General features: G+C 37.6%; 1 protein-coding gene across 2 annotated transcripts in view; it reads right to left on the bottom strand.

The window, feature by feature from the left end:
- LOC127422350 (calcium-binding protein 8-like) overlaps positions 1-12,561 on the bottom strand; it is a 138,174-nt gene that overhangs the window by 17,442 nt on the left and 108,171 nt on the right. Inside the window, exon 6 of one of the 2 annotated variants that reach the window (XM_051665808.1) lies at positions 9,021-11,008. The exons of the other annotated variant lie outside the window; for it this stretch is intronic. Coding sequence (XP_051521768.1) covers positions 10,881-11,008 — 128 coding nt within the window. The 3' untranslated portion in view covers positions 9,021-10,880. Of the gene's footprint in view, positions 1-9,020; positions 11,009-12,561 lie in introns of those variants that run through there. 2 annotated transcript variants of the gene reach the window in all.

Genomic DNA, 12,561 nt, shown 5'->3' with positions numbered 1-12,561 from the left:
GTTCTCCCTACTCCTCTCGTCTCTTAAGAATTTAATGTACCCATATCCGTCTGTTTTTCTTTTCTTTTAGAATAAACAGAGGTTATCATCCGTTGGTGTGGACTCTAATATAGTTATTGTTATCGCTCTTGGTGTGAACGGGCCTTAACTCTAAAACAGGCAACATGCACCACAAGATACATACTCTTTAGTTTCTTATAGGGAGTATGAGAAAGAGTTTCTCACCCAATCTTGTTACCATTTATCATAGTTGGGTCTGTTTTGAGTATTTAGGTCACATGACTTGGTTCAAATTTTCTGTGATGTTAAGTCAGCCTGACCTAAAACCAGCATGGGTGCCCATGGTGCAGGACATGCTGACTTTGTGATAATTAATTATATATTAATCTTACTTTTCTTGAGTCAAAATAAAATAAAACTGCAAATATTATTTGTGAACATTAAGATGCTGAAGAAGAAAAGTCATATGTTGTTCATGCTGTTATTTAGCACATTTTGAAATGTGTGTATCCCCTGAGATACATTGTCAGAATGAGGGGAGAAAAAGGGTTAATCCACAATATTACACATGCACATTTATTACACTTACACATGTCATCCATGCAACCTTAAAGCTAAAGTTTTCTCAGTTGTGTTACACACACACACACACACACACTCTCACACAAACTTGTTTTTATATTATTGTGGGGACTCTCCATAGACTTCCATGCATTTTATGGATTTTATACAGATCTAATGATAATTTCAATCCCCTAAACCTATCCCTCTCAGAAACCTTTTTGCATTTATACATTTTCAAAAAAACATCGCTTAGTATGTTTAAACCAGCCACTGGCTGGGCCGCACAAGGTAGGTGATCTCAGGTTTTACTAACCTTGTGGGGACATTTGGTCCCCACAATGTAGTATAAACATGTACACACACTCTCTCTCACTCTCACACACACACACACACGTATGATATGTTTTAAAATAAGAGGGGAAGTCCGAAACTCATCACTTTTTGCATCAAATAAAACAGAAATATTAATGACTTTGACTTTTTTGTACCTTAATAGGGCAACGTCTCCTGGGAGATACAACTCATAAAATCTAAAATATATCAAATATATTAAAAATTCCTTTGGATATGTTTTACTTAAGTCCAAATGATATAAAAAGTGTCATGAAATAATTTTTTGCTAATTATTTTACACTCTTGCCTGATTTAGGTTTAAAGGATTAGTTCACCCAAAAATGAAAATTCTCTCATGATTTACTCACCTTTAAGTGACTTTCCTACTTTAGCATATTTACACTCTACAATATCAGGAAGATAAGACCCTTCCTCTCTGAACATGCCACACAACTTTTTGTTCAGTCACTTGTCATAACTAGACTGGATTATTGTAACACTCTCATTGCAGGCCTCCCTGCATGTGCGGTTAGACCCCTGCAAATTATCCAGAATGCAGCAGCACATCTGGTCTTTAATCAACCAAAGAGAGCGCATGTCACACCACTCCTTGTCTCTCTTCACTGGCTGCCGGTTGATGCACTTATCAAGTTCAAGGCTCAGATGCTGGCATACAGAACAGTCACTGGATCTGCTCCAGCATACCAAAAATTATTTCTGCAGAGCTACGTGCCCACTAGAAGCCTGCGGTCAGCTAAGGAATGTCGCCTTGTTGTACCAACACAAAGAGGCACCAAAACACTTTCCCGGACTTTCGGCTTCATCATACCATTTTGGTGGAATGACCTTCCCAACTCCATCCGTGAAGCTGACTCACTTTCTGTTTTCAAAAAACGGCTAAAAATACATCTTTTCCATGAGCACTTAACCAGTCACTAAAAAAAAAAAAAACAATTCTCGTTGCACTTTAATCTGTTTTGAATACTACTATTCTGATGCAAGTGAAACTTTGTAATATGGCACTTTTCGTACCACTGTCTCCTTAAGATGATTCGCTTATGTTTTCCTCTTTTCTAAGTCGCTTTGGATAAAAGCGTCTGCCAAATGAATAAATGTAAATGTAGAACCGAAATGAAGATTTTAAAAGCACATTTCAGCTCTGTTTGTCCATACAATGAAAGTGAATGGGTGCCGTGAGGCTGCTGGCTGTTTGATGATCCAAAAGGCATATTTAGGCAGCATAAAACTAATCCACACGACTCGAGTCAACTTTTAAAAAACGCTTCCTGCTACCAGTCGACCCATCTTTTTTGTATACAACTAATCCTTAAAGTCTATCCCTCACAGCTTCATTTTCATTCGTGTCAAAATTACATATGGTGCAACTCTGAATAAAGTCTATTCGGCCTGAATGATTCGCGAATCAGTCTGAATCAAAAAAAAATTTTTTTTGAATCACTCACTATCAATCACGAAGTCATGCACTGCACTGATTCTTAGACAAGGCAAATAAAAAGCCTTTACCTGAGAAACTCTGTCAGCAGCAACACGGTTCCAAAACCAAAGATCAAAGGAGCCCCCAACACACACACACACAAATTGCAATTCTCATTGAATATTCCTGTGACAAGAGGATGATGGGTTATGTAGAGGCTGGTCTGGAGTGTCAAATAGCAGCAGCTGAGCTTCTTCACACAAGACTCCTTTCTTCAGTGATGGTAAAGTATTTTCTAACTTAAAAGAGCATCAACTGTGCATATAGAACCTCTCAGTGCCTCCCACCACTGAGGCAAACCTTTCCCACTGTGGTGCTTCAGGCACTGTTTCACATGTTTGGGGCTTGTTATGCATTTACAAGCCATGAATTAGGGCAAACATTCTTTTTTATCTGTCCCTATCTCGCACAACTCCTCTGTTCAGATCACCATATAGATTTTCACTGTTGCGGAGGCTTTATATATTTTGTTTCGTTTTATGGTCGGCTTGTTTCTTTTTATGGTAGGAGGAATTGCAGAAGTTCATAACTCTTCAATTCACTTTATGGCTTAGGAGTTCATAGGACAAGAGTAAATTATTAAAATAGATTATACACCTCAAGAGTTTTATTAAGACTCATTACAAGTTCATTAACTTGGTGATTCACCCTCAAAGCTGAAATATTCCTATAATGTTTGTGAATAAGTGCGATATGGGTTCATGTGGTGACTCATAATTAGTTAAACTCAAATAAACACTGCATTACCCATGATGGCATATGATTCTCAATTCACAACACACCTTAGTATGCAAAAGAATCAGTATTATTAATATTTAATAAATTACAAAGATTAAGGTATACTTATATATACTTGTAGGATAATAAACACCCTGATCAACAGCAGATTAATAGTACAGATTTGTAATATGTCTTATGTTTATATTTTCTTGGAAATCAGCAGGGAATCAATGCAGGGCAAAAAATATTACAAAAATGCTTTATTGCATAAACTCTATGCATCTGTCCTGTACATGTTTGAATATGTATGATAAATCATCTATAGACTGCTTGCAACAAGCTCAGTTTCAACTACAGTTTATATAGCTAAATATTTTGCATGCAAAGTGTACAGATCTATCATTAATAAGTGAATAATTGTAGATATGATTATATACATGTTTTATACAGTACCACCACATTACCCAGGTCAAACCCCAAATTGTCCATTTACATCCCATTTTAAATACAGCTTTGTTTGATTTATACACTCTTTGTGTTCTAATTTAATGGGATAAATATCTATTTCTTCAACTTTACTTTCCCATTAAGTAATACTGTCTTCAGATTAGATTATAGCATAAACTGAAATAAGTGGCTATGGCTATATTGTTTATATAACCCAAAAAATCTTCCCATCATTTTGTTACAGTACTTGCAAAATCCCATCCCATCTACAATTGCCTTAATATAATAAATGTACAGCTCTGGAAAACAATTAAGAGACCATTGCAAAATGATCAGTTTTTCTGGATTTACTTTTTATAGGTATGTGTTTGAGTAAGATTAGCATTTTTGTTTTATTCTATAAAGTACTGACAACATTTCTCCCAAATAAAAATATTGTCATTTAGAGCATTTATTTGCAGAAAATGTGCAATGTTTTCAGACCTTGAATAATGCAAAGAAAACAAGTTCATATTCATTTATAAACAACACAATACCAATTTTAACTTAGGAAGAGTTCAGAAATCAATATTTGGTGGAATAACCCTGATTTTCAATCACAGTTTTCATGTGTCTTGGCATGCTCTCTACCAGTATTTCACATTGCTGTTGGGTGACTTTATGCCACTCCTGGCACAAACATTCAAGCAGCTCGGCTTTGTTTGATTGCTTGTGGCCATCCATCTTCCAGCTCGATTCCAGCCTTGCTGAAGCACCCCCAGATCATCACCGATCCTCCACCTGGTCATCTAATGGTTAGACGGAGACCAGGAGAGGCCTACAAGCCACAGTGTCTCGCACCCACTGTGAAATTTGGTGGAGGGTCAGTGATGATCTGCGGGTGCTTCAGCATGGCTGGAATCGGGCAGATTCATCTTTGTGAAGGACGCATGAATCAAGCCACGTACAAGGTTATCCTGGAAGAAAACTTGCTTTCTTCTGCTCTGACAATGTTCCCCAACTCTGAGGATTGGGTTTTCCAGCAGGACAATGCTCCATGCCACACAGCCAGGTCAATCAAGGTGTGGATGGAGGAGCACCAGATCAAGACCCTGTCATGGCCAGCCCAATCTCCAGACCTGAACCCCATTGAAAACCTCTGGAATGTGATCAAGAGGAAGATGGATGGCCACAAGCCATCAAACAAAGTCGAGCTGCTTGAATTTTTGCGCCAGGAGTGGCATAAATTCACCCAACAACAATGTGGAAGACTGGTAGCGAGCATGCCAAGACACATGAAAGCTGTGATTGGAAATCAGGGTTATTCCAACAAATATTGATTTTCAAAGTTAAAACATTAGTATTGTGTTGTTTATAAATGAATATAAAAGTATAGTTTTCTTTGTATTAAGGTCTGAAAACATGTCATATTTTTTGTTATTTTGACCAGTTGTCATTTTCTGCAAATAAATGCTCTAAATGACAATATTTTTATTTGGGAGAAATGTTGTCAGTACTTTATAGAATAAAACAAAAATGTTCATTTTACTCAAACACATACCTATAAATAGTAAATCAAGAGAAACTGATAATTTTGCAGTGGTCTCTTAATTTTTTTCAGAGCTGCTCTTCACCCTCACCACATAATTGTGGTGATCAAAATAATCTAAATATGCAAACACAGAATACACTGTTTTGACAAACCATTCAGCTCTTTATATTATTTAATGCTACAAGCTAATGTTACATTCTGGATCAGACAAGGACAACATGAGGACAAGACATAAACAATCAAGTCAAACATCAACCACCAGATGTCGCCATTATCCAAGAATGCCAAAAATCCCCACCTGCACCTTCTCCAACACATACAAGTGAGAAAAAGGGGGTTTGAGAGCGAACAAACATTATACCTTTATAGTGTCATAGTAGTGTATACACCTTTATGCTCTTCAGTACATCTGTGCAGACAAATATGGCTTTATTCAGGGGTCATGGGGGAACTGAGCGCTGGCAAACATTGTATTGATTTCAGCCAACCCCTCTGTAGCCCTGACACGATCTGTGCAGAATGTACTGCTTTAAACGATCATGCACAAACAGAAATCATCTAACACACATGTTAAGGTCTATTTACAGAGTTCTGCTTGCTCACATGCATACTAAAGTAGAAGCAGACCTCAGAAAACATTATGGTGGGGAACATATAATAGTGTGTTTTTGACAGCATATAGAGGAGACTGACATTTTTGAAACAACGGTTAAGGAGAACTGCATCATGCACAGATTTTTAGCCCTTACACCTATGTTAAAAGATACAATTAAACTTCCTTTAGCAATCTTTCCCTCTTTATAATCCTATTTGTGAAGACATCAGGCGTCTATGTTACATTTCTGGACACGGGTGGTGGACATGAAAACTTTTGGAAAGTTGACCTGCATGTCCTGCAGTGTGACATTTTAAACAGCATTTTGCTAATTCTTTTATAATTATTACGCATGCAGCTTTTAAGACCTCATATTAATTGAGAGACAACATAGAAATATTTGTACTTTCAAAACTTCATTTGTCAAACAGCAAGGCCATTTAAAATGAACTAGTGAAGGCAAAAAGGGTGATTAAAATGGGAAGAAAAAATAATGTCGATCAGTTGGACTGGTTACAGATTTCCCTTATACATCCATTAAAGGTTTTATCCTAACATCTTAATGTTGATTAAAAAAAGTAGTTAATGGACATGTTATGCGTCATGCGTATCTATCTATTGAAACATCAACAATGCAATGCAATAGTGGCTTTTATGCAAAACGAGATTAAATATGAATGTGATTTCTACACATAATCATTAAATATTACTGTGGTCTGTGGTAAAGTGAATGACATCTTCAAAACAGTTTAAAAAAAATGAAGACTGGGGACATAAAATGAAAGTGAATTTTATATTAACGATCTGTGAATGAAAGATCATTCTTCTAGTTTAAGTGCATTTGTGCGTATGGAGGATGGAAGTACAGCACTGCAAAACATGATCTGATGGCACAAGATGCTATAAAATATGCATCTCAATAGGTATTCCTCTTGATGCAGCAATAACTGGCCATAAACATGAAAGTGAAAAATGAAAGTTTTGTCATCATTTACTCATCCTCATTGCTCCAAACCCATATGACTTTTCCTTTCAAAAGGAGAAATTTTGAAAAATAAAACAACAGTTCACAGAACATGTCTGTCAAGCTGCAAAAATGTCAAAAAAGTCGTGTGATAAAGTTTTGTGAGGATCAGGATGAAATTAGTCATTATTTACAAAAACATTTTCCCTCCAATGAACTCTTAACTCAAGAACCACTGTGATTGAAACATTGGGTCAGTGAGATGAACTTGAGAACCGTTGTAACTGAATCATTAAGTGGATGAGTCCGATTCACTAACGAATCATTCAGTCTGATTTATGAACTGAAACAACCAGTTAATTAAAAAACGTTAAACGATTAATTCACAAATCTGTGTTGAGTTAGTTCACTGGGGAAGAGTATCAGTGAATAATGACTTGAATTTCAGTCTGTTCCAAAGCAACCGTGTGGCTTCAGAAGACCTTTTAAAATGTATTCCACTACAGTTTGCAGAATACATAATGCAAAATGTAATTTGTAACGTATTTCGTTAGATTACTCATTGTCAGTAATGAAATCTAAATACTTTGGATTACTTCTTCAGCACTGGCAGATTTTTTTACTTGTTTTTGACTCTAAGTGAAAAACGTAAAACAAATCTGCCAGTACAGTAAAACAAAATACACTTATATAAAAATAAATGCTCTGAAAAAGCCTAAATATCTTATGCAGTGTAGCTTCTCAAGTCAATTTATTTTAAGGATTTATTCGATTGTTGTTGGGGGTTTTATTACAGGAAAAAAAAAATATTATTACGAGTAATATTTTTGCAGTACATCTTTGAAGGTCAAACTAGAGGAAAAAAAATCTAACATGTATTTTTTTTATAGAATTCATTAAAAAATATAATCGCGACTGATAACAGGTGCATCTAATGGCTAGAAATACAATTTTATGTTCACATGGCAATTTACACAAGAAACTATTTCTGATGCTCCAAACTTACTTCAAAAGAGTGTACACAACAACATTCTGTATTCTGATTCCCAACTATTTAAATTGTAACTGTAGTGGAATACAGTTACTCATATTTTGTATTTTAAATACGTACCACCATTACATATATTCTGTTACTCCCCAACCCTGCATCCAAGTATGTATGAACTACTTTTAGGGTACTTTAATTGTGTGTGTGTGTGTGTGTGTGTGTGTGTGTGTGTGTGTGTGTGTGTGTGTGTGTGTGTGTGTGTGTGTGTTTTTTTTTTGTCCTTTTTGAAGCCTGACAGACATCGTCACTATGAACTGTCATTGTATGGAAAAGATCTGCATGTATTCTTCAAAATGTCTCCTTTTGTGTTCCACATAAAAATGAAAAGCATATAGTTTGGAATGACATTAGAGTGAGTAAATAATGACAGTAGGGATGTCATAAAATATCAAAATATCCATTATTGATAGGCACGTTATTTTATTGATATATTTTTTTGAGACATCGATATATTAAAATTAGCTGGCATTTAAATTAGAAGCCCAATTTGTATGCTTTCCAATCCACTCAGTTGGCCTCTGTTTAACTGTCTGGCGTGATAGCATTGGGAGACCACAAGAGGGCAATATACCATTTACTGAAGCACAGACACACACACACACAGGATACAAGTGACTGATGAGTTTGCAGGTTAGTGAAACTGTTGTAACTGCACAAATTAAATGGCGATGTTTATTATGCAATTTCTATGTATGTAGTCTTGAACAGGTCTTTCATTTGAGCTGTCAAACCACTAAATGACATACTTGTAACTGAAAATATATTGTGCAGGCCAGGGGTTGGCAACCTTTTTGACATGAAGTGCAATTTTTTATTTTCCTGGTCAGTGGCTGTGCTGTTGCAAATGCATGCGATTTTCCACTTGTGAAAATGTTTCTATTATGCATTTTTCTAATTGAATTGTTTATTTTTCATTACAAATGATATTATCAGCATAACAGTTTGAGTGAAAATTTTGTGCAAAACACAATAATTGTGATATAATCATGATCCTGCATGTGAATTTTCACAGAGAACCTTAAGTGCTTTAATGAAAGAAAACCTGTCCTTTTGTACAAAATGAGTTAACACAGTTAATGTCACAAATTTGCTTATTTGATTAATGATCATGGAATTGTGTGGAATCTTAAATATTTCTCATATTATGACATTGTAATCATGTAATCACTAGCATGCAAGCAACAGCGAGAGAGGAGCAGGCTATTTTATTTATAAGAAGTTTTTCGCACCTGCATTCCAATCTACATCTTGATGCAATCCTTCCTCCTAATCACACAGTGTGTTTTCATCAGCTAAATGGGAGGTTAAACACTATTAAAGTGTGACGAGATTCGCGCTGCGCACAAGCCATTCGCGCATCACAAGCCGATCAACTATTAAGCCCTTTTCTGTGAATTGCACCTGCAAAATCCTAAAACTTTATTTCCAGGTTTAATTTATATTTTGAATAGACTTGAAAAGATTTTTGAACCCTACGATGTGGGTTTATGTTTTCTCTTTTAATCGTTTAATGTAATTTTGAGTGTGTCCATTTAAGGTTTAAGGAGGGTGTAACTGTATGCGAAATCTCAAGGATTAATAGTGGTGTTTTCCTTATTACAGCACGTGTTGTTCTGAAAGTAAAAAGAAACCAATGAAACACGGAATGTAGGCTGTCATCCGCGCAGCCTGACCAATGCAAAGCGGGCGCGTTTACTCGTGCGATTAACCAAATGTGAAGCGCTGCCGGATTTTGATGTGCGAATGGCTTGCACGCGCTGCACGAATCTGTTGGGTAAACTGCAGTCTCGTTACATTTTAACTTTTTGCTTAGCCTCCCATTCAGCTGATGAAAACACGCTGCGTGATCATGAGGAAGGATTACATCAAGATGTAGATTGGAATTCAGGTGCGGAATTTATATAAATAAAATAGTCTTCGCTTCTCTCGCCGTTGCTGGCTTGCCAGTGATTACCCCTCCACGTGCCAATGCTGGCACGTGTGCCATAGGTTGCCGACCCCTGGTGCAGGCTATATGAAAGATACATGTTCGCAATAGATAATCCAGTGATGGCTAGAGTAAATAATCTTTGTCCTTTTATTATGATTTGGGACGAATTTAATGGAAATCTATGCGAGTTGCGCTCCGTGGCACTGTAGAATGTTGACACTGAGCATTGGTGGTGTGTGCGTACATTTTGTACAAAATAAATAAAGTTTCTAATTTTAGAACGCGCCATGTCATCCGTCAGATGCATCCGATGTGCGACCCCTTTAATTTACCCTGCCACTCACACTTTATTAAAGTTGTGTATGTCTGAAGAGACAAAGACTATTGTGCAATGAGCAGTCCTATTTATATCTGAAAAAAAAATCCCGATATATATATCAATAATCATCTGGAAAATCTTCCAATTATCGATGCGTGAAAAAGGCATCAATTCCAAGCCTAAATGACAGAATTTTGGGTTAACTATCCCTTAAAGCTTCTTGAAGAATTACAGACTCAAACACAGTTCATACAGTATCTGCTACTCATAACAAACCCACTTTAGAAAAAGCATTAGACAAGGGAAGATGAGATCTGAGATTTTTCCTAACACAATAGAACAGCAAAAAACATAAAAAATTATTAAAGTCAGGTTTATAGATTTTTAGAGCCAACAAATATGGATTTAATTATGGACTACAGAGAGCACTCATTTCCCAGCCTCCCACCAGAGCCAGAAAAGCACCCTGGCGAGAGCAGACAAAAAATAGTCAGTGGAATGAATGCTGCAACTCCCCCTCCCACACAGGTGAAATGAGGTGCCAATTACTTTTGCCTTCCTACATTGAAAGCCGGCCTGAGCCGAGCCGAAACTCAACAACCAATCCATGCTGAAATCGGAGCCACAGACGAGACGGCAAAACAAAAGAGGTGCTTATGAACTCCTGCACGTTATTGCATTAGGGAACAGAGGTGCCACGAAAAGCAGAAAGTCAGCCCTTTAAAGTCCCTGCCAGTGAGAAACATGCTGGCTTCGCTCGCCGCACACTTCCTGTGTCGCTTGGTCCGAGTGGAAAAATAACGTGCAAATAAAAATTAAAAAATAATAAAAGCTCCTCTTTTCAGTAGTGAGGTGTTTGGTTTTGTTAGTTTCTGGAAATGACTTCATTGACAGACATGCACATGCAGGCTCCGCCCCGCTCACAGTGGTGTCGCTACTCCATGCCATTGCGCAGCATCTGATTTGCTGCGATGAGCATGACGCTGATGATGAAGGCCATGGCGAAAGCGCAGATCAGGCTCTTGCGCACGCACGTCTGCCGGTTTTTCTTTTTGGGATGAACTGCAGTTGACAGAGGAGAGACAGACAATAAGAAGGGTTAAGTCTTGAGAGCATGTGAATGCAATTCAGCAAGAAGCAAAAAGAAACAGTGTGCGATTAGCATATATCCTAATCTGAACACATGAATGCATTTTCTTCTTATGGCTGAATGCGTAGGTGTTGATTTGCATTCTAGCTGACTGCCTTTCATCTGACAATCTGACCCGTCTAAATAAAGCACCCTGATTTCTGCAGCAACTAGATGAAGACGTTTTGCTGGGAATTAAGACAGAAATAAGGTCCACCTGAGCACATGTGGCAGATTGCATGCCTGTCTCACCCTGTGATATCAATTTCCATTCTAGTCCTCCTTCCGGCATAGAGCTGTGGTCAGCAAGTCCCGCCCCCTGCAGCCAATCCGTGGCCTGGTTACGGCAGAGTGGAGGCACAATAATGAGCAAATGTAGGTACGAAGAACATTCATTTTTTCCCCCACTCTTTCCAAATGACGGCATATAAAAAGTCCGATAAAATTTCTTGCAGCGTGCTCAGCATGTTTTGAACATCAAAAGGCCTAGGTAGTGCTGTTAGCACCACTTCACTTTTCTACAAGAAAACTCTCTCTGCAAAAAGTACCCAAGAGCAATGTAATTTTTACTGCCTTGACGACCCCATGAAATCAGAAGTGGAGTTTGGTGGCTTTTAGTCTGTGTTTAATATCTTTGAAGCCATCTATATGATAGTAAAGCAATATCACATGAGCAAGAGTGCTGTATGTCCAACTATTAGCATGGCTGTGCAGGCCGAGTGCCACAGGGAATCACAGTCATGCTGATAGATGGACAATAGCTACAGCACGATTGCAAGCGTGATACTGCTTTTGTACAACAGTTCAACGAACAAGTAAATAAATAAGGACTGTCCCCAAAAAACGCTCGTGTGTGAAACTACTTTCTTTCTCTACAGGATCTGCTGTTGCTAGTTTGAAAGATGCGCCCAAGCCTCCGTTACTAATTCGAAAACCACAGTTTAGAACTAGTAACAACAGCTTGGGCTGTTTCTAACAAGTTGTTGGAGAAACAAGGACACGTGCGTGTGTGTGTGTGAGAGACAGAGAGTGAGCGTGTGATTACCTACATCTGTTACAGTGATGAACATGCTGCGTCTGTTAGTTTAACTCTATTCCTCAGCTGTAGTGTGATAGTAATCTGCTCTGATCATGGAGTGATGCTGCCATACATGCTATTTGAATTATCGTACAAGTATTTTACTCATGTTCAAGTGTTTTGTTGTCGGAGAGAAAACATGGAGGACGGCAGTTTCCTTCTTGTATATTTCTTGGGGAACTTTTGTTTTGACAGACAAAGAAAGCATTCTTTCTTAAGGCATGTTACATCTTACGGTTAGTTTGGAACACCACAAACACAAGCGGAGTGATACAAACAGAAAATCATACCAATGCTGATGGAGTGAGCTATTAGCACTCTTTGAATGCCTCTCGTCTAATCAGATTCGAGCACCGGAACTAACTGTTGTATAATGTTCTATAAAATGTAACAAAATTAAACTTTAGC

The sequence above is a fragment of the Myxocyprinus asiaticus genome, chromosome 31 (assembly GCF_019703515.2).
Source record: "Myxocyprinus asiaticus isolate MX2 ecotype Aquarium Trade chromosome 31, UBuf_Myxa_2, whole genome shotgun sequence".
NCBI lineage: Eukaryota > Metazoa > Chordata > Actinopteri > Cypriniformes > Catostomidae > Myxocyprinus > Myxocyprinus asiaticus.
Note: the sequence above shows the minus strand (reverse complement) of the source record. Positions and strands in the feature narration are given on the sequence as shown.